Raw genomic sequence first — 27965 nt, forward strand, 5'->3', positions numbered from 1 at the left:
CTCTCTGATGATCTGTATGAACAGAAACCTGGAGGAAACGGGAGGAAGGTCTAGAAAGAACACTTTCCAGGCAGAGGTAAAACTAGTGTGCTTAGTCATGTGATGGGCCACAAGTCATTTCAGGAATAGGAATGTTTTATTGATAGAATTATTCACATCTACATAAAATACATTTGAAAATATTAAGAAAAAGAGCCATCCTCACTTTGAAGATGTGTGTAAAAACAAGGCATAAAATAATTCTTTCTACCATAGTAGAACAATCACAGGGTTAAAACAATATACTTCATACATAATACACTGTAACTGCTTTTTTGAACAACTGAAAATGTACAGAAAATGCTGTTTTGACTGTCTATCTTTAGTCTTCAGCTGTTGCTGTCACGATTCAGAAATTTGGATCTCTGCCTTAAGAGGCACATTTCCCTAGGTGTAAAAAAAATCTGGTGGAATCCAAAGCTGTAATCATAGGCTGTGATTTTAGAATGTAAATCACTTTTTTTTAATCTTTTTTTCAGTGAGAGGATGGGAGGCAGAGATAGACTCCTGCATGTGCCCTGGACGGATCCACCTGGCAAACCCCCTATGAGGCAATGCTCTGCTAGTCTGGGGCATTGCCCTGTTGCTCGGCAACTGGGCTCTTCTTAGTGCCTGAGGCAGAGGCCATGGAGCCATCTTCAGTGCCCAGGGCCAACTCGCTCTAATTGAGCCATGGCTACAGGAGGAGAAGAGAGAAAAAGAGAGGGGGAAAAAAGAAAGAAAGAGAAAAGACAAGGGGAATGGTGGAGAAACAGATGGGCACTTTTTCTGTGTGCTCTGACCTAGAATCTAACCTGGGACATCCACACACCAGGCCGATACTCCACCACTGAGCCACAGCTAGAGCCATAAATCACTTGCTACAAAGGGGGAAGGGCATTCTTTTTCTTTTTATTAAAATCTCATTTATGTTCTCAACATGCTGTATTGTGAGCTTGTTTATATTTTCATAAAGATGACATATTCTTTGGCATCTGTGTGTGACAAGAGATGATTGTTAATTTTACTGGATTCTGTACCCATTGAAACCCAAAATGTATCTGGAAATCCAGAACACTGAAGCAAGGTCTGCTGCTAGCACAAACTGGAAGGGAGTTAAAAAGTCCCTCGATTTTACTTTACGGCTTGATGTGAGGTGAATCTTAGAGTATTTGGTAAAAGTACACCTGTCCTCCAATAAAAGGAGAAAACTTTAAAGAGAATAAAAAAACAGTATTATTAAGAACTTGTTTTCCCACTTCTAAAATTTCTAGGTTACCAAAAATAAAGTGAAAGTATTGGTTATAACTAAAGTAGCATAAATTAAACAGTTTAAAATCTGAGTCTAGAACCTGCAAAATTAGTACAGATTTTATAGCAAAACACTGATTATAGTAATGATATCCAAGAGAATTAATTTTTTAAACAAGAGTCCCAAAACATAAGTCTCAGGACTGACTATTCGAAGCTAACACAGGCTAGAAGTAGAAATCATAAGAAAATATTTTTACCTTTACTACAGTGTGTCTGTAAAGTCATGGTGCACTTTTGACTGGTCACAGGGAAGCAACAAAAGACGATAGAAATGTGAAATCTGCACCAAATAAAAGGAAAACTCTCCCAGTTTCATACCTATTCAGTGCAGTTCGATGTGGGCTCATGCACAGATTTTTTAGGGCTCCTTAGGTAGCTATCCCATATAGCCTCTACAGACTCGTCACTGACTGATGACCTACCAGAACGGGGTTTCTCCACCAAACTGCCGGTTTCCTTCAACTGCTTATCCCACCGAGTAATGTTTCGTTATAAATGCGCTGATATTCCTGTTGCACTTTGGTCACAGATTCGAATTTAGCGAGCCACAGAACACATTGAACTTTTCCTCTGTACCGTCCACATCTCGACTGGCATGGCCGTGGGCTGCTCCGCTGTATGCTCGGTGTTACGTCATCATCTGCACATGCGCACATGCTGCCACATCATCCTATAGAAACTGGGAGGGTTTTCCTTTTATTTGGTGCAGATTTCACATTTCTATCATCTTTTGTTGCTATCTTGTGACCGGTCAAACGTGCACCATGACTTTACAGACACACTGTATTTAAGATCAAAAAGAAAAGGAGGCATCTGAGGAAAATTTCTAGTTTTTAACAATATGTAAAAAATAAATTCTAATTTTGAGTTGCAAATGAATGACTGTGCTAAGGCATATTAAGCCAATATCTTCCCTTCGAAAGTTGACTTAAAATGGCTAAGAGTGCATTAAGATAAAATTATTTTTTAAAATAATGTATTAGTCAAATTAGTTGCTGCCTGGTGAAACTAATCATTTTAAAAATAAATCACTTTTGTTGCATATTGAAATTATTTTTTATTGTCCTGAAATGTGGAATTTAAAAAGAAGCAATTTCAGCTTCAGGGTACAACATAATTGGAGTTAATAAGTTGTTTGTATACAGTGCACTTTATATTTAGTGTATATCCATATGTTTATATATATTTAGTGTATATCCATCTTTGAGAAGGGAGCCAAAAACACACAATGAGAAAAGAAAGCCTCTTCAATAAATGTGCTGGGAAAATTGGAAAGCCACATGCAAAAGAATGAAACATCTACAGTTTGTCTCCCTAAACAAAAATTAACTCAAAATGGATCAAAGACCTAAATATAAGATCTGAAAGAATAAATTACATAGAAGAAAACATAGGTACTAGACTCATGGGCCTTGGCCATAGAGACCAATTTATGAATTTGACTCCAAAGGCAAGAGAAGTTAAAGCAAAAATAAATAAATGGGACTATATCAAACTAAAAAGCTTCTGCACAGCAAAAGAAACTGACAACAAAACAGACAGCCAACTAAATGGCAGATGATATTTGTAAACAACAGCTCTAATAAGGGGTTTATATTCAAAATATATAGGAAAACTCACAAAGCTCAGCAACAAACAAGAAAACAATTCAATTAAAAAATGGAGAGAGGACCTTAACAAAGAGTTCTTCCAAACGGACATACAAATGGCCAACAGATATATGAAAAGATGCTCATTTTCACTAGCTATTTGAAAAATGCAAATCAAAACTACAGTGAGATACCACCTCATACCTGTTTGACTGGCTATTATTAACGATACTGGTAATAACAGGTGTTGGAGAGGCTGTGGAGAAAAAGGAACCCTCATTCACTGCTGTTGGAAATGCAAATTAATACAATCATTATGGAAGAAAGTATGGTGGTTCCTCAAAAAGTTAAGACTAGAACTACCATATGACCCAGCAATCACTCTACTATCTACCCCAAAAGCTTGAAAACATTGATATATAAAGACACATGCACCCCAGTGTTCATCACCACATTATTCACAGTGGCCAAGACATGGAAACAACTAAAGTGTCCCTCAGTAGAGGATTTGATAAAGAAGATGCGATACATATATACAATGGAATACTATTTAGTCATAACAAATGATAATATATTTCCATTTAAGACAACATAGATGGACCTTGAGAACATTATGCAAAGTGAAATAAGTAAATTAGAAAAAGCTAAGAACTATATGATTTCATACATAAGTGTGATATAAAGCTGAGACTCAGGGATGTAGAAAAAAGCGAAGTGGTTACTGGGGGAGGGGGATGTGGAGAGGGGGTAAGGATAAGGGAGTAAAGAGGACAAATATAAGGTGATGGAAAATGATTTGACTTTGGGTGATGGGTATTCAACATAATCAACAGTTCAAATGCTATAGAAATGTTTACCTGAAACCTAGAAAATTAAACTGAAACTCTTATGGATCAATGTCACCATATTAAATTTAATTCCCTAAATAAAAATTTTAAAAATGTGATAATAATGTATGCAAAGGGATGCAGTACATAGTAAGCTCTTAATAAATATTGGTTATTTTATCTTTTCCCCCAACTTCCCTTTTTCCCTTTTTCTCCCCAACCCACTGGGAAAGGGCAGGAAAAGACCCTTCTCTCCCAGGCCTCAGAAGGAACCAACTCTGCCAATGTCTTGGCTTAGGACTATTAGCCTTCAAAACTGTAAAGCAATAAGTTTCTGTTGTTTAACCACAGAGCCTGTGGTACTTACCTTTCAACTGCCCAGCAAAGTCATACGGATTTCGGTCCCAAGAAGTAGGGTGCCTGTGTGACAAATACTTAAAAATATGAAAGCAGGTTTGGAATTGCGTTGTGGGTGCAGACTGGAAGGGTTTTAAATCACTGGAAACAAAAAGCCTCGCTCACCTTGAGGAGACTTAGTAGAAAGATGAACCTTCTGTTGAGATCTCAGAAGTGAAGAACTGTAGGAAAGGTAACCCTTGTTATAAAGTGGCAAAGAACTGGGGTGAATTGTGTCCTAATTTTTGTGTATGTGGCTAGAAAGTAGAAATTGTCAGTGACAAACTTGGATCTTTAACTGAGGAGAGTTCTAGGCAAAGTGTTGTTGGCACAACTTGGTTTCTCTTTTCTGCTTATAGTAAAATGCAAGAGGAGGGAGGTAAATTGAAGAAAAAATTGTGAAGTAAAATGTAACCAGGACTTGAAGACTGGGAAAATTTTCAGTATGTTTATATTGCAGAGAGAGAGAGAGAGAGAGAGAGAGAGAGAGTTGTGTTCTGGAGAGAACATCAAGTGGGTAACTAGACAACTGTTTGCCAAAAAGAATTAGGCATATAACTCATGTATTCAATTAACCACTTCTGCAAAAGTCAGGAATAGAGGTGCAGTTGTCAGGAAAGATCTGTGGGGAACCTCATCTGATGGCTTACACCCAGTGAATAGCACAGAAAACCAATAAGGTTTTTGAAAAACTTATATCAACAGAAACATTGCTATCTTGGACTGAAGAGAGCCAGGATGAAATGAAAAAAAGGCTGTCAGACTTTTGAGGTTCTACAGGCAGGAAACAGCTGATAGATTTATCCAGCTGCAAATATGTGTCATCAGTCAAGAAAAGTGAAGAACAGCCTGAAGGTTATGCAGAGTCCAGCAAGCTGCTACAGACACTACAAGCCCAGAGGGCACAAATAAAGATGGTTGCAGAAGGGTGGGGGGGCCTCATCCTCATTTTCAGAGGGTGGAGTCACCCTTTGGGTTATAGAGGAAAGAGCCTCAACTCCTCAGGACTGAGAAAGCAGGACCACTATCGCCAGTGAGTCCAGCAGACCAAGCTAGAACCAAAGAGTATTTAAGCTGTGGTATATTTACATAATGGAATACTGTTCATCCATAAAAAAGAAGGGAATCTTAGTCTTTGTAACAGCATGGATGGGCCTGAAGAATATTAAGCTAAGTGAAATAAACAACCAGAGAAAGATAAATACCATATGATTTCACACATATGCGGAATCTAATAAACAAAATGAACTAACATGCAAAATAGAAACAATTGTAGACAAAGAGATTGACAGTTGACAGAGGAGAGGGGGATTGTGGTGTTTGGTGATAAAGGTAAAAAGATTAAGAAAATAGAACTCAGAGGTACAGACAACAGTATTGTGATTTCTAGAGGGAAAAGGAGATAGGGGCGGTAGAAGAAGGTACAAGGAGGATAAATGGGGATGGAAGGAAACTTGACTTGGGGTGGTGAATATACAATACAGTAATACAGATGAAAGACTATAGAACTGTACACCTGAAACCTATATAATTTTGTTAACCAGGCATCCCAATAAATTAAATAAAAATAAATCATATGGATATTATTGTAAAGATATATAAACATAAAAAATATATAATGGATTTTTTTCTAGTAGGATTCAGACTTCCTTGGGACCCTTGATTCCTTTATTTATTTATTCCTTTTTGAATAGGAATGTCTATCCTGTGCCTGTGCCACTGCTGTTTTTATCTGGTTTCGTAGGTTTAGAAATGGAGATGAACTTTGCCTGGGATAAATCTTCCCCTTAATTTTATCTATAACTGATTTGGATGGTTTAAAAGAGATTTTAGCCTGACCTGTGGTGGCGCAGTGGGATAAAGCATCGACCTGGGACACTGAGGTTGCCTGTTCGATACCCTGGGCTTGCCTGGTCAAGGCACATATGGGAGTTGATGCTTCCTGCTCCTCCCCTTTCTCTCTCTCTCTCTCTCTCTCTCTCTCTCTCCTCTCTGAAAATTGAATAAATAAAATCTTTTTTTAAAAAAAGAGATTTTAGACTTAGAGCTGATGCTGGAATAATTAAAAGAGTGAGAGACATTAAGATGCTGTGAATGAATCTGTACTTTGCATGTGAGAAGGACATGGGTTTTGAAGTCAGAGGGTAGAATATAAAGGATTGAATTGTGTCCTTCCAAATTCACATGTTGAAGTCCTCAACCCTGTTACCTCAGAATGTGACCTTATTTGGCAACAGGATCATAACAGGTGAAATCAAGTTAGAATGAGGTCATTAAGATGGCCCTTAATCCAATAAGACTGGTGTTCTTATAAAAGGGGAACTAGAGACCCAGAGATATACATGGAGGGAATATAATGTGGAGAGATGTAGGGAAAGGAAAGCTGTCTATGAGCCAAAGGGAGTGGCCTAGAACAGATCATTTCCTCACAACCCTCAAGAGCAGGGGTCCCCAAATTTTTTACACAGGTGGCCAGTTCACTGTCCCTCAGACCGTTGGAGGGCCAGACTATAAAAAAAAACTATGAACAAATCCCTATGCACACTGCATATATCTTATTTTAAAGTAAAAAAACAAAACGGGAACAAATACAATATTTAAAATAAAGAACAAGTAAATTTAAATCAACAAACTGACCAGTATTTCAATGGGAACTATGCTTCTCTCATTGACTACCAATGAAAGAAGTGCCCCTTCCAGAAGTGCGGTGGGGGCGGATAAATGGCCACAGGGGGCTGCAGTTTGGGGACCCCTGCACAAGAGGAACCAACCATGCTGACACTTTGATTCTGGACTCCTGGCTTTCAGAACTATGAGGCAGTAGACTCCTGTTGCTTAATTCACCCAGCTTGTGGGACTTTGTTATGGCAACCCTAGCAAACTAGTCTACCCTCGAAGGTTCGGTCTATGAGTCTGATGAAGAATAAAGAGCTATAGTTATGTAAGATGAAAAAATAAAAGTATCATATTAAAGGATAGATCTCTTTGAAGGGCTAACATATGACTCATTTATTTTAATTCCAGGTGACAGAATTAGAAAAAAAATGGAAGAATTAGGAAGAAAATTTGGAGTCATACTTTGGTTCAAAATAAAGAAAAACTACTTGCCATTTACAATGAAAACTGGACAGAAATCTGTGTTCCTATTAGAATTCAAGAAGAAGTGAAACGAGGTTTTGTTTGCTTGCATTTGTTTGGTGTGTGTCACTGGCTAACATCTAAATTCCTTCAATATTTAAAAAAAAGTTATAGGTGGGCTATCAACAAGGAATAAGGTCTGATGAGATAGATGTACCGAGGACAACAGATCCAGAAACGCTGGATGATGAGCGCCTCCATATTGGGTCTTATAGGACAGTCAGGAGGAGGATAACCTGCTGGGAAACAGAGGGGGCCCAGGTGACCGAGGGAAACAGAGGAGAACATGTTTTTGACTCTTGTTAAAAGGAAAGCAGGTGAATAAGGAGGCAAATAAGTTTAGAATTATGATTAAAATCAGGATAATACTCAGACCATTGGAACAGACGTAGGTTGAGTTTATTCACGGCAATTTCCCTCAGACCAGCATAGTGCCTGACTCGCAATTCACATTGAACTAATTCCAGTGAATGAATAGGTATTGTTGATTCATATTCTTGTGTTTTTCAACACTTATTTAGCATGCAGAAATCATTTTTATATGTGCGTAAGAGTTTTAGGTAAAGAATAAAGTATGGTCTTTACTTTCTAAGAGCAAAGAAGTATTTTTTTTAAAGCACATACATGCAAGAAAGCAATTTTCAGACTGATAGATGACACTTTCTCAGTGTGATAGCATGCCAGTGAAGACTTATTATGTATGGATAGAACAAAGATTCACCAAATGCAAGATAAACAAACCAAGTTAATTGAAGGTAATTGGAAAAAAATAGATCATGTCCACAGGTAAAGTAAAAATTACATAAAGCTTTTTTGAATTATTATTTTATGTTTAGTAAGTAATATGAAAACCATGCAATAATCCAGGCTTACCAAAGAAAATAGAAAATCATATTCTTGGCACAAAATATCTGTTCAGTAAGCAGATCTTTGAGGAATGTGTGAATTAGGAGGACTAGAGAAAGAGTCAGGAAAAGTACCAAGATCAGGTTTCTTTAGGAGTGTTCATGGTCCCACAGCTGGCAGTGGGTAAAATAAAAACTGTTGCTTGGGAAAGTGGTCCAAATAACATATATAGATTAGGAATCACCTAGAATTCCTCCTACATAGCCAGAAAAGGCTTTGAATCTCTTGCTGCTGCTCAAGGATAGCACCACCCATTGGTTGCACTGAGGACTAATTACAGCAAGATGAAGCTTTAGGAAATCACTCTGGATGGTCCAAGATGCAAGCCCCCCAGAGGCATGGAAACAATAAAGTCAAGAATGTAAGCATTCAAGGTTTTGGGAACAGTGTTGATAAAGTAAAAGGCTTATGAACTATAAAAGCAATTATGAAAGTTTTAGATTTTGTAGCTGATATTACTCTGTTAAACTTTCTGTTTCCAGGTAAAGTGGGAGTAATCGTGGTCCATTCTGTTTCCACCACTGAACAGAGCTTTAAGTCCTGGACAGAATGCACAGATGAGCTATTTGAGAACTCTGAAAAGTACTTCAGTGGGCAGATTGGGGAAGAAGACTCAACTGCTAGAAAAGAAACAGTCTAAATAGAAAATAGGCATGAATTTTGAACAGACACTTTACCAATGAGGCTATACCATTGACACATAAAAAGATGATCAACATTAGCCACTAGGGAAATATAAACTAAAACCAGTATGAGACAAAACACTATGTATCTGTGAGTGAAATAAGTAAATCAGAAAAAACTAAGAACTATATGAATTCATATATAGATGGGACATAAAAATGAGACTCAGAGACATGGACAAGGTATGGTTGTTACGGAGGGTGGGGAGAGGAGAGGGAGGGGGTGGGGGGGAAGAAAGGGGCACAAAGAAAACCAGATAGAAGGTGACAGAAGACAATTTGACTTTGGGTGATGGGTATGCAACATAATCAAATGTCAAAATAACCTGGAAATGTTTTCTCTGAACATATGTACCCTGATTTATCAATGTCACCCCATTAAAATAAAAAAATACAACACTATGCATCTGTTAGAATGGCTAAAATTAAAAAAATAAATAAATAAGGGTTCACTTTTTTTCCCCCTGAACAGAATGCTGACAAGTCTGAGGAGCAACTGGGAACTCTCTATGGTACTGATGGAAATGCAAAAATGTTGCAGTCATTCTGGAAAATGGCTTGACATTTTGTTAGAAAAACAAATGTATACTTACCATATGACCCAGGATCTTACTTTTGGGTGTTTCCCATAGAATGACAGAAAATATTCACACAAAAGCCTGTACGTAGATGTTTATAATAGCTCTATTCATAATTCCCAGAACTAAAAACAGCACAAATGTTTTTCAGTGGGTAACTAGATAAACAAACTATAGTATGACCATACATTTGAAACTATCTAGCAATAAAATGGAATGGACTATTAATAAATATAACTTCTTAGCTGAACTCTAAAGACATGCTGAATCTGAACTTTTACCTTTTAGGAGGTTTTTGATGGTTGTTTAAATTTCCACACTGTTGATCAGTCTATTTAGATTTTTCTTATTCTTCCTGATTCAGTCTAGAAAGGTTGTATTTCTAGGAACTTACCAATTTCTTCTAGGTTATTAAATTTGGTGGCATAGTCTTTCATAGTATTCTAGTATAATCCTTTATATTTCTGTATATCTATGGTAACTTTTTCTCTTTCATTCCTGATTTTGTTTATATGCCTCTTCTTTTTTTCTTTAGTCTAGCCAGGAGTTTGTCAATTTTATTAATCTTTTCAAAGAACCAGCTCTTTGTTATGTTAATTTCTTGGTATAGTCTTTGTTCTCTAATTGAATTCTGCTCTAATTTTTATTATTTTCTTCTGCAGACTTTTGTCTGCTTTTTTTTCCCTTCCAGTTCTTTAAGAGGTAATGTTAGGTTGTTTACTTGAGTTTTTTTTTTTTTTCCCTCTTAATACAGCTTTTGCTGTATCCCAAAGTTTTTTTGGTTTTGTTTTGTTTTGTATTTTTCTGAAGTTGGAAACAGGGTGGCAGTCAGACAGACTCCCGCATGCGCCCTACCGGGATCCACCCGGCATGCCCACCAGGGGGCGATGCTCTGCCCATCTGGGGCGTTGCTCTGTTGCAACCAGAGCCATTCTAGCACCTGAGACAGAGGCTATAGTGCCATCCCCAGCGCCTGGGCCAACTTTGCTCCAATGGAGCCTTGGCTGCGGGAGAGGAAGAGAGAGACAGAGAGAAAGGAGGGGGGAGGGGTGGAGAAGCAGATGGGCACTTCTCCTGTGTGCCCTGGCCGGGAATGGAACCCGGGACTCCTGCACACCAGGCCAACGCTCTACCACTGAGCCAACCGGCCAGGGCCTGTATCCCAAAGTTTTTATATGTTGCATTGTCATTCTAATTTGTCTCTATATATCTTTTGATCTCACCTTTTATTTCTTCTTTGACCCAGTCATTTTTAGTAGCATATTAGTTCATCTTCATATATTTGTGTTTTTTACTTCCTTTTTGTAGTTGATTTTTTTTCAGTTGAATTTCTTGGAATGACATTGGTTCAGAAAACCATACAGGTGTCAAGTGTACAACTCCATAAAATACCATCTGTACACCTCATCGTGCACCCTTTACTCCAAGCAAAGCCTCTTTCTGTCCACATTTTTTTTTTTTTTTGTATTTTTCTGAAGCTGGAAACGGGGAGAGACAGTCAGATAGATTCCCGCATGCACCTGACCGGGATCCACCTGGCACGCCCACCAGGGGTGACGCTCTGCCCTCCAGGGGGCAATGCTCTGCCCCTCCGGGGTGTCGCTCTGCTGCGACCAGAGCCACTCTAACGCCTGGGGCAGAGGCCAAGGAGCCATCCCCAGTGCCCGGGCCATCTTTGCTCCAATGGAGCCTTGGCTATGGGAGGGGAAGAGAGAGACAGAGAGGAATGGGGGGGGGGTAAAGAAGCAAATGGGTGCTTCTCCTATGTGCCCTGACCAGGAATCGAACCCGGGTCCCCCCGCACACCAGGCCGACGCTCTACCGCTGAGCCAACTGGCCAGGGCCTGTCCACATTTTCTATAACTTTGTGCACCTCCAACTAGCCCCCTTTTCTTCTAGCTCTCATCACACTGTTGTCTGTGTCTATGCGTTACATATATATGATTTTTGGCTAATCCCTCCACCCTCTTTATTCAGCCTTCTCTGTCCCCCTCCCCTCTGACAGATGTCTGTCTGTTTCATGTGTCCATGTCTCTGTTTCTGTTTTGTTCATCAGTTTATTTTGTTCATTATATTCCACATATAAATGAGATCATATGGTATTTTTCTTTCTCTGACTGGCTTATTCCACTTAGCTTAGTAATTTTCAGGACCATCCACGCTGTCACAAAAGGCAAGAGTTTCTTCTTTTTATTGGTCAAGTACTATTCCATTGTGTAAATGTACCACAGCTTTTTTATTCATTCATCTACTGATGGGCACGTGGGCTATTTCCAGATCTTAGCTATTGTAAATAATGCTGCAGTGAACACAGTGGTATACAATGGTGGGATTCAGCTGGTTTGCACAGGTTTGGCAAAACCAATACCCAATTTTTTGTTGAGTTCAGTGAACTGGTTGTTAAAATGGCACTTGCAATCAGGGTTCTCTCTAAGGTGGGCACCTGGGCAGCCACCCAATGTGGAAATCACAAATTTACATTCCTTACTCTTTTTAACATTCACCTCTGCAACAGCATATTCTAAGCACCCATAGTAATGTTCATTCCATCCATGGGTGAAAAAAATTGCAAGTGAGGACACCAATCAAGAAGCAATATGGAAATATCTTAAATAACAATTTTACTGTTTTTTGTCAGGTATTATTTAATGTTTTTCATTAATATTTTAAAATCCTTTTCTTATAACAATCTAGTTTTGTAGAAGACAAATCTTTTATTGTTCTTAGTTAAGTATTAAATGCATGAAATAATAAACTAACTTTTGGTATATCTTTTTTTATACTTAAAATGGTCATTAGGGCAGAGAACCAGTTGTTAAATTACTTGAATCCCACCACTAGTGGTGCATATATTCTTTCAGATTAGTGTTTTTATATTCTTAGGATATATCCTCAGAAGTGGGATTGCTGGGTCAAAAGGCAGTTTCATTTTCAATATTTTGAGGTAACTCCATACTGTTTTCTACAGTGTCTACACCAGTCTGCATTCCCATTAGCAGTGTACGAGGATTCCGTTCTTCACATTCTCACCAGCACTTGTTGTTTGTTAATTTATTGATAATATAACCATTCTGGAAGGTGTGAGGTGATATCTCATTGTGGTTTTAATTTGCAGTTCTCTGATGATTAGTGACATTGAACATTTTTCATGTCCATTGGCCATCTGTATGTCCTTTTTGGAGAGGGTCCTTTGCCCATTTTTAAATTGGATTGGTTTATTTCTTTGTTTTATTTTTGTCTGTTTATTTGTTTTGCTTTTGCATTTTATAAGTTCTTTATAAATTTTGGATATAACCTTGTATCAGATATATCATTGGCATATATGCTCTCCTATTCAGTGTGTTGTCTTTTCATTTTGTTTACACTTTTCTTTGCTGTATAAAAACTTTTTAATTAGATGTAACCTCATTTGTTTATTTTTTCTTTTGTTTCTCTTGAGTTGTTTCTTTTAAAAAATTTATTTAGAAACATATTTAACAGGGTAATATTGATCAATGAGAGTACACAGGTTTCAGGTAAACATTTCTATAGCATTTGAACTGTTGATTATGTTGTATACCCATCACCCAATGTCAAATCATTTTCCGTCACCTTATATTTGTCCATCTTTACTTCTTTCTCCCCACTCCCTTCCCCATATCTTAATTCTAGAACTTCATAGCCAGTCTTGATAGATAAAATTCTGTTTTCTTCATTATAAATAAAAAGTATATTATTGTTAATGTTATTTTTTAAAAAATTCGGATATGAACAAATTTTAAATTAAGAGAATATGTAGTAAACAAATCTTAAAATTAAATTACTCAATCTTTATCTAATCTGTTATTTTGTAAATAAACATTTTCTATATTAATATCTATTCTGTACCAACTTTAGACTCATTCAATTAAAATATTAATCTATTAAAATATTGTTTCTATAAAATAGCTTGCAAATATATGTTTAAACATGAAATGAATCCTTAACTATTATCTTTTAAGAGCAATAGAGTGAATTTGATTTAATTTTTATACATCATACTTTTTTTGTGATCTCTGTATTATCATAGTCAATTGGTTTTGCACAGATAATTATTTACATTATACTTTTTAAACTATAGATTAATACTATATCCTATTTTCCTTATATATTTTATAGAAGACTTCTGACAGGGTAGAAAATAATGAAAAGATAAAAGTTCACTTTAGAGAAAGAAGTTTTTTCCAAATGTGCCTTTATTTTTAATATATATGTCCTTAATAGCTTAGTCATTTGAAATCATTCTTTTAGGTAGTTTGCTGACAGGTTAGTATTATCTTTGGGAACTGGTGTACCCTTTCTTAATACAGATTTTGAAACACCCTAGGAAAAGATTTTCTTCTTGCATTTAGGTGTCTGAATCATCCTTGCTAATATCTCTTGATGTTAATAATGACCTAGGAAACAAAGAGAAGAGCTTCTTTAGTACTTTTGTATGTGCAGTATGACTTCACAGAATGTGTCTCGGAACAGAAGTGCCTAATTACTCTGCCATAACAGGAAAGCACTGAGAGAAGAGGACTGAGGAAGACTATTCTACTTGTTCACCACTTAATGAATAGGGATTGTAACACATGGGGATTGTGCTTCTGTACTGAGCTGAGGATGTGAATAAATAACAATAGCAACAACAACAATACTAATATTTTAAAATAACAAAGAAATGCTAGTTAAAATGGTAAGCATAGCCAACCTGCTATGATTTAGGAACCTTATTTAGGGATATTGTGTCAGTTTAAGTTCAAGAAATTAGGATATTGAGTGGACTAGCTCTCCAGATAGTAAGAGAAACCCTGGGCTAACAGGAGGGCACAACTTGAAGCACTACATTAATTTTTTATTTATTGTTTCAATCAATAAAAATTAATCAGAATGCAATGTCAGGCTCTGGAGATATTAAATGAAGAAAATAGTTTATTTCTTAGAGAGCTTATAAGTTAGTTCAGGACACACACAAAAATATATACTATGATGTATGATGAAACGTTCTGAAGGATGAATTCAGTGCTGGTGGAGTACAGATGGTATGAAACATCTGACTCTGCCTATGAAAGTTGGGAAAGAGTTTACTGAAGAGTTTTCATTTGAATTTAGCCTTAATGGGTGAGACACAGTATTCTTGGCAAAAAAATAAACATATTACACTTCAGGCAGTTAAAACTACATAAATAATATATAAAATTATGAAAGGGCTATTGCTTAATTCTGTTATAGCTCTTGCTCTAGTTTGAGATAGTGTGTCCTGTTTTAATCTAATGTCCTGCTCCCTCATCTTATTCTTCACTTACGAGATCATTTATTAATTTGACAAATACTTATTTAAATATCTACTATACTAATTCTTCTCAAACTCTTCTAAAAAGCAGAGAAGGAGAGAACTCTTCCAAACCCGTTTTCTGAGGCCAGCATTATCCTGATACCAAAATCAGCTGAGGACGGCACAAAAGAAGAAAATTATAGGCTTGTATCCCTGATGAACACAGATGCAAAAATCCTCAACAAAATATTAGCAAACCAGGCCTTGGTTGGTTGGCTCAGTGGTAGAGCATTGGCCCAACATGTGGCTGTCATGGGTTCGATTTGTGATCAGGCACACAGGAGAAGTGACCATCTGCTTCTCCACCTCTCTCCCTTCTCACTTTGTTCCCTTTTTGTGGCCATGGCTCAACTGGTTTGAGCAAATCAACTTTGGGCACTGAGGATGGCTCCATGGAGCCTCTGCCTCAGTTACTAAAAATAGCTTGGTTGTGAGCATGGCCACAAATGGGCAGAACATTGAACCCAGACTGAAGTTGCTGGATAGATACTGATTGAGGTACATGTCTGTCTCTCTGTCTCCCCCCCTCTCACTTGGAAAAAGAAGAAAAAATATTAGCAAACCAAATTCAGTAATACAACAAAAATTCATACACCATGATCAAATGGGATTTATTCCAGGAACACAAAGATCATTTAACATACATCAATCAGCCTGAAGATTTACCACATTAACAAAATGAAGAATAAAAATCATGTTATCATCTCAATAGATGAAGAAAAAGTATCACTATTTGTAGATAACATGATATTAGATCTAGAAAATCCTGAGAACTTTATGAAAAATTAGTTAGAATTAATAGACAAATTCAGTGAAGTTGCAGGATACAAAATTAAAGCACAAAATTCTATTGTATTTCTATACACTAAAAACTATCAGAAAAAATAAAGACAACAATCCCATTTACAATTGCATTAAAAAGAATAAAATACCTAGAATTAACTTAACTAAAAAAGTGAAAGACATATATGTTAAAAAACAAGACATTAATGAAAGACATTGAAGAAGACACAAATCAATGGAAAAATATCTTGTGCTCATCAATTGGAAGAATATGGTTAAAATGTCCATACTACTAAAGCAATATACAGGTTCAATGCAATCTCTGTCAAAATTCCAATTGCATTAAAAAAAAACAGAACAAATAATTCTAAAATTTTTATGAAACCATAAAAACACCTGAAGAACCAAAGCAACCTTGAGAAAGCTAGAGGCATTAGAGTTCCTGGTTTCAAACTATATTACTAAACCATAGTAATTAGAACAGTATGGTATTGGCATGAAACAAACACATAGATCAATAGGACAGAATAGAAAGCCTAAAAATAAACCCCCATGTAGTCAATTAATTTATGACCAAGGAGTCAAGAGTATCCATTGGAGAAAGAAACATCTCTTCAATATAGGATGTTGGAAAAACTGGAGAACACACACAAAACAATGAAACTGGACCACTATCTTATAGCATACACAAAAATGAACTAAGAATGAACTAAAGATTTGAATGCATGACCCCAAATCATAAATTTCCTACAAGGAAACATGGACAGTAAGCTCCTTGATATAGATCTTAGCAATAATTTTTTAAATCTGACTTCAAAAGTGAAAGCAACAAAAGCAAAAATAAACAAGTGGGACTACATCAAACTAAAAAGTTTCTTCATAGCAAAAGAAACTATCAAAAAAAAAAGGCAAACCTACCTAATAAGAGAAAATATTTTAAAATTATATATCCAATAAGAGGTTAATATATAAAACATATAAAGAGTTCATACAACTCAATAGTAAAAAAAAAATTTTAACAGATAAGAAATCAGCATAGACATTTTTCCAGAGAAGACAATCAGATAGCCATCAGGTATATGAAAATATACTCAGTATCACTAATTATCAAGGAAATGAAAATTAAAAACATAAGATATCACTTTATACCTGTTAGAATGGCTATAATAAAAAAAGAAATGATAAATGTTGGCAAGGATGTGATATAAAAAAACCTGTGTGCATTGCTGGTGCGAATGTCAATTGGTTCAACCACTATGTAAAATAGTATGGTGATTCCTCAAAAATTTAAAAATATAATGCCTGGCCAGGCAGTGGCGCAGTGGATAAAGCATCAAACTGGGACATAGAGGACCCAGGTTTGAAACCCCGAGGTCACCGGCTTGATCATGGGTTGCTGGCTTGAGTGTAAGATCATAGACATGACCCCATGGTCACTGGTTTGAGCCCAAAGGTCACTGGCTTGAGCAAGGGGTCACTTGCTCTGTTGTAGTCCCCTAGTCAAGGCACATATGAGAAAGCAATCAATTAATAAGCAATCAATGAACAACTAAGGTGCCACAACAAAGAATTGATGCTTCTCATCTCTCTTCCTGTTTGTCCCGATCTGTCCCTCTCTCTGATGCTTTCTCTGTCTCTAAAATAAATAAATAAATAAATAAATAAATAAATAAATAAATAACTACTTTATGACCCAGAAATTCTACTTCTGGGTAAATCAAAAAGATATATGCATCCCCATGTTCATTGTGGCATTATTTACAAGGGTTAAGACATAGAAACAACTTAAGTGTTCATCGATGGATCAGTGGGTAAACTGTGGTTTGTATATATATGATGAAATATTATTCAGCCATAAAAATAAATGAAACCTAGCCATTTGTGACAACATAGATGGATCATGAGGGCATTGTGCTAAGTGAAATAAGTCAGATGGAGAAAGACAAATATCATATGATCTCTTATATGTTGAATCTTAAAAAAAAACAAGCTTATAGGTACAGAAAAGAGAATGATGATTACTAGAGATGGAGGATAGGCTGTGGTACAAATTTCTTTTAAAAGAATGGGTTGGGAACTATAAAATTCTTTATGGTAATTACCATCCCATCCCCCAAATCTGCCCTACTCTGATGGCAAGTATTATTCTGGGAAATGCACTTATAAGATTGAATAAAACAAAGACCTGGCCCTCATGAAACTTAAATTATAGTAGTAATAAAAGATAATAACCAGTCAACAAATAATATATACATATTATATGTTTACAAGTACTATGAAGAACAATAATGTAGAACAGGGTAGAGTATACTTTTGAACAGGGTGATTAGAAAATATTTCATCAAAAAGTATATTTTGGGCAAACCCTGGAAGAAGATGAGGAAAAAAACCATGCATATATCTTGGGGAAGAAAAAACTTTCATGACATTCAATGAGGCTGGTGAGGCTGGTGCAGAAGAGCTAATGGGAAGAGAAGAAAGAGGTGAAGTTAGAGAAGTACCAACATGAGGACAGAGAAAGGTTAGGTAGGGCTTTCTAGGCCATTGTGTGGCCTTTTGCTTTTAGTCTGGCTGTAATGAAGAGTCACTGGAAGGCTTTTCTTTCTTGAATAGAACCATTTCTGAGAACCAGATAATACTATGCTTAGACATCTAGGATATAAGCTTCCCAATCTCCCTTTAGGATTCAGGTGACATTGCTAGGTGGCACAGATTAAAACTCATCTGTCTGGAGTACTACTTTACCAATGATGAATAATAAAATAGTATCATGTGGATAAAAGTAAGCATTCACATCATCTTAAAAAGTGAAGTATTCATATGCTAGATAATTTTCAGACTCAAGGACATTTAGTTCTTGTGAAGATATACTTTTAGTGACATGACTAGACCACTCTGGGAGCAAGCATTCTCTCTTCTGTCTCATTAAGTATTTTCTGTTATAAAAAGCTTGGTATAGGACCAATTCCTTAAAAGCTATACAGTTTTGTGTCTTGGTGTTCTCAACTTAAAATGGGCAAAATAATGTACACGCAGTCTACAAACATTTATTGAGTACTCAGTGCCAGACTCTGTTCCGTATTTTGGAAATGAACATGAGACTGAGCCTAGCCCTAGCAGACATCACAGTTTAGTACCATGGGGAAATCCAACAAGGACTTCAACAGCACTTGTCTGATGTGTTTACACTGAGGATGAAATGAAATAATTTATATTAAAATGCTTTCAACAATATTTGGCACAAGTAGGTATGCAATCTATGTAAACTACTCTATAATCCCCTAATTCTTAAGAGTGGTCAGTTAATCATTCTTTCCCTAGATCACTAGGCAACTATTTCCATTCAGTTGAGTCTTATGTTTTCTTCAGTCATATGAAACACATCTCTGGTTCCATTTCTTCAAACCACAATTGAGAAATTGGGAGAAGTACCACCCATCCATGGTGAGTGAGTATTTTGTTCAAAGAGGCTGTTGTGTTTTGGTGATCCGTATTCATTTATTACCTTGTCTGATTACAAGAAGAGACTGTATATCTTACAGAGCTTAGTGGCCATGCTCAGATAGCATGTTGTTTCAGAAAAAGAGATAATATTGGTAGTCTTAAATCTATTCCTCTTTAAAAAGAAATTTCTGAATAAACTCTGTCTTCTCAAATGTTCAGCTTTGTATTTACAGAATTTGCAGTTTTGTGTCTTTAAAATACTTTTTTTTTTGTATTTTTCTGAAGTTGGAAATGGGGAGGCAGTCAGACAGACTCCTGCATGCGCCCAATCAGGATCCACCTGGCATGCCCACCAGGGGGCGATGCTCTGCCCATATGGGGCATCACTCTGTTGCAACCAGAGCCATTCTAGCGCCTGAGGCAGAGGCCATAGAGCCATCCTCAGCGCCCGGGCCAACTTTGCTCCAATGGAACCTTGGTTGTGGGAGGGGAAGAGAGACAGAGAGGAAGAAGAGGGGGATGGGTGGAGAAGCAGATGGGCGCTTCTCCTGTGTGCCCTGGCCGGGAATCGAACCCGGGACTCCTGCACACCAGGCCGACGCTCTACCACTGAGCCAATAGGCCAGGGCTAAAATACTTTATTTTTATAACGATAGTTAAGAGTTGGTCACTCAGTTCTGAGAAAATCTATTCCAGATTAATTTTTTATTCTGAAAGGTACTGAATGAAAAAAGAATGTAACTTTTTATTTAAAATAATTTGATTACATAGCCATTATGTAAAAAAACAACAATGTTATACTTGCAGTATAAGTTTATTATTTATGTGAATGTGATTAATTAGCTTTCCATTTTAATTTAATAAAAAATAAAAAATTGTTCATAGTATTTATAAATAGAACCATATTGATTGTTACTGACCATATAACTCTACTCAGCTCCTTTACTGATAATTTATTATGATAAATTCTTAATTCATGTGGCTTAGATAGATGTGAATACCAGGAATTTCATTATTAAAAGTAGAGTCATTGCTATAATTGAAATTCTCAACTAATTCCCAAGGGCAGCTATCTGCACACTAATAGATTGACTTAGAATTACTCATTTCTCACTTTGAAGTATCAAGAGCTAAGCATTAGCTGTGGATTGGGAGGTTTTCACTGGTATTTGACTCCTTCCTAGGCATTCTAAAAGGCACATAAACTCTATTTTCTTTCTTCCTGGTTATCTCTCTCAAAACAGCATATTCTTAGCTGAAATAAAGCAGGAATTTATTTCCTTTTATTGTGATTGACAATTGTTTACCTTTTCTTAGGTACCACCACCTGTTTCCTACTGTCTAGATTCATCTTTAATTTCAATATTAACACAGTGTCTAGGTTTGGTTTTTTGTTCTTTTTTATTTGGCATTTTGAGTCTAGAAATAAAACTTTCATACATTTACCTGTAAACATGAATTTTCTCCTCTTAAATGTAACTAATTCAGACCTTAAAGTAAATAGTCTGATTATGTTTTAAGTTTTGCATTCAATTGTCTTCGGTATTCCTCAATGTTAACTAGAGTAAGAAGAATTAGCAGACTTTACATATTTGTGAGATTTTTTTTTTCTTAGGATTATTCACCAAATTTCTTTAACCTAGGACATTGGCTGTCATAGTAGGCAAAGTGAAAAGAACAATGTGAAATGTCACATAATGTCATGTAAATTGAAAATATTATAAGAATCAGAAAGTAATTATAATTCTACTATCCGTTATGCTTTAAGCAAGTTTATGTCAACATTTCCTTATCTGAACCCCAGTTTAGGTCCAGCTAAATCTGGGGTGTGAAATTTGCCATAATTTGGGGAGAAAAAATTCCCGAATGCTTACTATATTTTGGCAGCCATAAAGAATGAATATGAAAAGACCTTAGTGACTTCCAATTGCTTTTTTTTTTTTCAAAAAAGCCACTCTAAATAGCAACAGGATATCACATATTCTCATATCCCAGCTTTGAATCACATTTTTTGTTTGTTTGTTTTTGTATTTTTCTGAAGTTGAAAACGGGGAGGCAGTCAGACTCCCGCATGTGCCCGACCGGGATCCACCCGGCATGCCCACCAGGGGGCGATGCTCTGCCCATCTGGGACGTTGCTCTGTTGAAACCAGAGCCACTCTAGCGCCTGAGGCAGAGGCCATGAAGCCATCCTCAGTGCCCGGGCCAACTTTGCTCCAATGGAGTCTTGGTTGCGAGAGGAAAGAGAGAGACAGAGAGGAAGGAGAAGGGGAGGGGTAGAGAAGCAGATGGGCGCTTCTCCTGTGTGCCCTGACCAGGAATTGAACCCAGGCTCCTTCACGCCAGGCCGACGCTCTACCACTGAGCCAACCGGCCAGGGCCATGAATCACATTTTTGTTGGAAGAAAGTCCCAACTTTGTTTTCATAATCCAGTAAATAATAGCATTAACCATGATATTACTAACATTCTATTCTCAAATAAGGCAGTTAATATCTTCAGATAGATAAAGAACATGCTCTGGGCCTAGCTGTCCAAAATGACTGTTTGACCTCTTTCTGTCATAAGATTAAAAAATACTTAATTGGGAGTCAGAAAGCCTGGGTTCTTGTTTTAGCTATGATGTCCGCTACAAATATGACTTTGGATAAGTCACTGAAGTTTTCTAGGTCTGTTTTTTTGTCTTTGAAATGAGCTGAACAAGGTGATGCCCTTCGACTGAAAAATGCCACGACTTTGCATTTGTTCATAATATATTTTTAATGTATTATTGAAATATTGACATCTTTCCAAGGTGGTACCCGTAAATTAGTAGGTTATATCCTTCTTATTATGTTGGAATCCCCCAAGGGCTGGGATGGAGCATATATTTTTCTATAAGTCACAGTCAGCCTTTAAGCTATTCAGCCAGAGCAGGGGTCGGGAACCTACGGCTCACGAACCAGATGTGGCTCTTTTGATGGCTGCATCTGGCTCGTAGACAAATCTTTAATAAAAAAATAATAACGTTAAAAATATAAAACATTCTCATGTATTACAATCCATTCATTTCCTACCGCTCATGTTCATGGTTGCAGGTGGCTGGAGCCAATCACAGCTGTCCTCTGGGACAACACCAAATTTTTATTGGATAATGCGTAATGTACATGGGTTGTTGTATGGTTCTCATGGAATTACATTTTAAAATATGTGGCGTTCATCAACTCAGGGACCTGGGTTTTAAAGAGCATTTTATGAATTTGACTCCAATGGCAAGAGAAGTGAAGGCAAAAATTAATGAATGGGACTACATCAGACTAAGAAGTTTTTGCTCAGCAAGAGAAACTGATAACAAAATAAACAGAAAGCCAACTAAATGGGAAATGATTTTTTCAAATGACAGCTCAGATAAGGGCCTAATATCCAAAATATACAAAGAACTCATAAAACTCAACAACAAACAAACAAACAATCCAATAAAAAAATGGGAAGAGGATATGAATAGACACTTCTCCCAGGAAGAAATACAAATGGCCAACAGATATATGAGAAGATGCTCATCTTCTTTAGCTATTAGAGAAATGCAAATCAAAACGGCAATGAGATACCACCTCACACCTGTTCGATTAGCTGTTATTAGCAAGTCAGGTAACAGCAAATGTTGGAGAGGCTGTGGAGAAAAAGGAACCCTCATACACTGTTGGTGGGAATGTAAAGTAGTACAACCATTATGGAAGAAAGTATGGTGGTTCCTCAAAAAACTGAAAATAGAACTACCTTATGACCCAGCAATCCCTCTACTGGGTATATATCCCAAAAACTCAGAAACATTGATACGTAAAGACACATGCAGCCCCATGTTTATTGCAGCATTGTTCACAGTGGCCAGGACATGGAAACAACCAAAAAGCCCATCAATAGACGACTGGATAAAGAAGATGTGGCACATATACACTATGGAATACTACTCAGCCATAAGAAATGATGACATCGGAACATTTACAGCAAAATGGTGGGATCTTGATAACATGATACGAAGCGAAATAAGTAAATCAGAAAAAAACAGGAACTGTATTATTCCATACGTAGGTGGGACATAATAGTGAAACTAAGAGACATTTATAAGAGTGTGGTGGTTACGGGGGGGAGGGGGGAATGGGAGAGGGATAGGGGGTGGGGAGGGGCACAAAGAAAACAAGATAGAAGGTGACAGAGGACAATCTGACTTTGGGTGGTGGGTATGCAACATAATTGAACGACAAGATAACCTGGACTTGTTATCTTTGAATATATGTATCCTGATTTATTGATGTCACCTCATTAAAAAAATAAAATTATATAAAAAAAAAAAATGTGGCGTTCATGGCTCTCTCAGCCAAAAAGATTTCCGACCTCTGAGCCAGAGCATATGACATACACGAATGACTTTAGAAAGGTAGAAGTCCTCACATCTTAGAGGACAAAACAGATGTCTCCCTTTTTCACTGATGTCTCACTGTGAATCTTTAACTGTCACTTTTGCTGACCAGCCCTAGTTTTGCTCTGTCACACTTGTGTGAGATCAGGCTGGCCCTGGGGCAATCATTGCCAGCACAGACATTTCACAGCATACATACACTTGAAACACCACAGTATTCTTTTTATTTCCTCATGCTTTTTAAGGTGTAGAGGCTGCATTCCAGCTTATTTCAAAATGAAATTTCAGGCTACACTGATCTGCTTTGGAAACTGCAGTATTTTTTTGGATTCTCCTGCCCTCGTGTCTCACTTGCATGCCTTTGTAAACAACACACACACACACACACATACACGCACACACACACACACACACTTGCAAGTAAATATACCCACACATGCACAAACACTGGACACCTTCTTGCACAAACACAAACACATGCATAATTCTTGACCTTGGACTCTGCACTTCAACTGGGAGTTATCACCTCCATTTTCATTCTGGGAAGCTTTGTCTTTCAAAGTTGACTTTGTATCTAACAGAGAGGCTGCTTGTGGGCAACCCATGAACAATGAGCTTAAAGAGAAGAAGGAGGGTAATGTTTATTGGACTAAAGATCAACTTTAAATTTTAGCTGACACTTTTTATATTGATGCTGTCTTGGATCTTCCAGAGAAGGGAGGAAAAAAAAACACATCAGCAAATCAGCTCCCTCATTCAGCAGTGGAATTTGGGGGGCTGTTTTAGCTAGTCTTTTTGACAATCCCTGATTTAATGTTTTCACAGAGGTTAAGGACAGTAGCTTCACAGACTCTGTGAAAGTCTGAGCAATGGAGGGTGTTGTTCAGAGGGAAACAGAGTGCAGTTGTTTAAATAATCCTGGACCAATAAGCACTTGGTAGGTGGAGTTACTGTGTGTACATTTACAGAGCAGGACAATCCTGAATGAAGACTATACACCACACATGCTGACAGGCTCTGGGTCTGCTCTTGGTGAGAACAGAACAAGTGACTAGGTGACTAGGTTTTGCTTACTTTCCATTGGTGAATGTAACTTGTTTAATAAGATTTTTTTTTTAAATATACATGAAAAGGATTTATCAGAAGCCTTATGAATATTTCATGAGTTGATATATTCAACTGAATGAATTCAGTGAGTGTCAGTGTGTAGCTTGCAGACAAACCTCATCCACAAGGAGGCTACTGACATAGGAAGCACTTCGGTGCATTTTCAGAGGCAAAGCCAGGCTGATAAAGCTCCTTGCGACAGCCTGACTTGCTATTCTTCCAGTATGCTGCTCTTGCTCTAAGCAGTTCGTACATTGGAGCCTTAGCTTCCTAAATTAAACTGGGAATAGTTTGCAGACTTGCCAGCCTCCTAACCTGCAGCTGTGTTGTGTCTCTGCTATGTTTGAGGTTTTTGTTTTGGATGGTGAAAGCTAGCACTCCATATAAGACATGACAGCAAAAGATTCTTCCAAGGAGCTTACTGCTTCTGAATCTGAGGTTTGCATAAAGACATTCAAGGAGCAAATGCACTTAGAACTTGAGCTTCCGAGACTACCGGGAAACAGACCTACATCTCCTAAAATTTCTCCACGCAGTTCACCGAGGAACTCACCATGCTTTTTCAGAAAGTTGCTGGTGAATAAAAGCATTCGGCAGCGTCGTCGGTTCACTGTGGCTCATACATGGTAAGATGTGACTTGGAACTGTCTACAGTGCTTTTCATTAGTAAGCACTGATTTAGAAATGTAGAAAATAGAACATTTGAGTTTTGTTTAGAATACAGACCACAAGTGTGAAATGAATAGAGAGTGGGTCAGCTGAGGAATACGTGGTGCACTGTGTGTTAAATTATCATCGTGTGCTAGCTGTTTCCAGATAAAATAAGCCACTGACTGTAGAGTCTCTGAAATGACTGCTTATAAAAATGCCTAACTAGTTCTAGGTAGGTTGAGAATTGGAGGAGTTAAACAAAAATATTCAGGTTTTTGTTTAATTGCTGCTGAGGTGATGGGTGATTTTTGTGTGTTTTGTGGTTGTTGATGATATTTTGAGTAATATGTTTTTGGTACAAGGCACAGTGTTTTAATTTTAGCTCTAGCTTATTTCTGAAGACAATGTCTAAAGTCAAATTTAACTTACTGTATTGCCATGTTGGTAGTATATAAACTAGTAGGTTTTTGTTTTGTTGGCTTTATCTTTACACAATGTGAGTAAAGGGAAAACTAATTTCCCACCTCTGAAATTACATAGTTAATTAATTTTATTTATGGTTAAAATAGCTATTATCTTTAAAATCCTATATTTGTAAAAGAAAAATTGACTTAAAGATATGGATAATGAATAAACACATTTCCAATTTATTTGGGAATGCTAAGTAAAAATAATTCAAGAACACCTCTATAGCAATTGTACTGAACCTGCCAGCTTTAATATATGTGTTACATTCAATAGACTAGCTTCCTTAAACTCATAATGATGACATGTAAGAGAAAGCACAATAGAAATTAAACTTTAATTATAAGAGCTATGCCATTTCAGATTTCTTTGAAATATGTTTTCTTTCAGTTTAAAATACCCTTCAACACTGGGTATCTGTACTCCTATAGTTTTTATTTAATAAGGACCATAGCAATAAAGGGAGCTAGTACCTCTGGAAGGTAATTCTAACACAACAATTTTGTGATTGCATGCTAGATTGTCAACCAATGTGATAAACTGAGGATATCTAGTTTCTGAAAATTAATATATATTTACAGAAGGGTCCTTAGGTTACAACACAGTTCCGTTCCTATTATAGTGATATAACCTGCATTTTGGTGTAAGTCAAAACACACCCTAGCCTAAGTTACTTACCTATCCTAACACAGTTATAAAATCATAATCTAGAACATAAAAACACAACTAAGCCACAGAAAAAGGAAAAGGACACAAATATTCTGTACTGTACACTGTACTGTAGTAACAGAAAATATGATAAAAAAAAAAGAGTGTAAAAAATGTATGACACTAATGGCGTAAGCCAAAACATTTCAATTTTTTAAAGTTTTTATGAGAGTGAATGTCCTAAACTTGAAGCATCATATGTTAAGACTGTTTTAACCCGAGGATCCCCTGTACTTAAATTCTGTTTTTTACTTCTCTGAAGTGTTTGTCTGCCTAATCCAGTGCACAGTGCATTCACAAGTTGAGTTACGCCTAGAAATATGTAGCTTGCCCTTGATGGACATTACATGTTTGGCCAACACATACTTTACCTAGCTAAAAATGATAAAGTTATTTTTGTTTTCTGACAATGTAGTGTTGTTCATGTAATTACTTTATTAAAAACTTTTTAGTGATCTTTTTAATGAATTAAATCTTATTTAATTTTAATCTCAGACTTGTAGAGTAGACATGAGTTTTTCAAAATCTACCAATTGTATCATTTGTATAAAGAGAAGATTTATATATATATTTATATATGTATTGATTTTAAGAAGTCTTTTGTCTAATGATTTATCCCACTCTTAATGTGTGTGTATTTTTATATAATTTGCTAAGTAGTATAACTGAATAGGAGAAGGTATGTAGATGTGTTGTTAATTAGTTCTCATAAAAGCAACAAGGATAGAATACATATAATTTACTAATAACTTCTTATTTTTTTGCTACTTGGGGTTAATGTTAAGCCATTATTTTGATCAGAAGGACATTTAATTTTAGTCAGCTAATTTTCAGGTAATGCTAAGTTTTCATAAAACCTTGGTAATATTTTCTTTATTGTAGAGTTCTTGAACATAATAATTTGACCTTTTGTTTACTTAGAATAAACATTTGATGTGCTAAAAACATAGAGTTATAAGCACTGTATTCTTTTCTTTCCAAAAAAAATTCAAATTGTAAAATGATTAAAAAGCCAGTTTTAATTATGCATTGAACAGATTTCCTTGCAGCAAGTTACAAAAAGAACAATTAAATGATATCTGAGGTAACTTAATGCTATTAAAGTGATCTTCTAGATAAGTTAAAACAATATTTTCTACCAGTTGCTAAAAAATAAAACACATGGCTTTGATATAATGTAACACAATATAGGTTTAAATAATACATTAATCCTCACACATACTTTATAACTTTAGTTAAGACCATGATTCATTTTCACCCTTTTTCCCCTCCCAGCTCAGATATTCCCCTTCTTATGTTTCTTGTAAAGCTGTGTCAGAGTTTGTTTTCAGCTCCCGATTATGTCTAATATATGTTTATTTCATTGTTTTATGTGAGTGTATTTTAATATTTTTCAAATTTATTTTTATGAAACACTCAATAAAAATGTCTATTTGGAAAATATACACATGCCCTGTATTTGAATGACTTTCGCATAAATCTTAAAAATGACATTTTTTTAAACATTATATATTATAGTAACATGAGAAAATAAGAGCATAAATACCTTATTTTGCCTTGTTGTCTTGATGAAATGTAATCATCCTTTCATAATCAACGATTGGTATTTTCCAAACCCTGCATTTAAG

The 27965-nt window shown here is 36.4% G+C and overlaps 1 protein-coding gene across 2 annotated transcripts in view; it reads left to right on the forward strand.

Annotated features, from left to right (window-relative positions):
* The window catches only part of PDE4B (phosphodiesterase 4B), a 523623-nt gene that overhangs the window by 81140 nt on the left and 414518 nt on the right, over window positions 1-27965 (forward strand). The window contains exon 1 of one of the 2 annotated variants that reach the window (XM_066376497.1): window positions 24433-25139. The exons of the other annotated variant lie outside the window; for it this stretch is intronic. Coding sequence (XP_066232594.1) covers window positions 24904-25139 — 236 coding nt within the window. The 5' untranslated portion in view covers window positions 24433-24903. Of the gene's footprint in view, window positions 1-24432; window positions 25140-27965 lie in introns of those variants that run through there. 2 annotated transcript variants of the gene reach the window in all.

Source organism: Saccopteryx leptura, chromosome 3, assembly GCF_036850995.1.
Source record: "Saccopteryx leptura isolate mSacLep1 chromosome 3, mSacLep1_pri_phased_curated, whole genome shotgun sequence".
Taxonomy (NCBI): domain Eukaryota; kingdom Metazoa; phylum Chordata; class Mammalia; order Chiroptera; family Emballonuridae; genus Saccopteryx; species Saccopteryx leptura.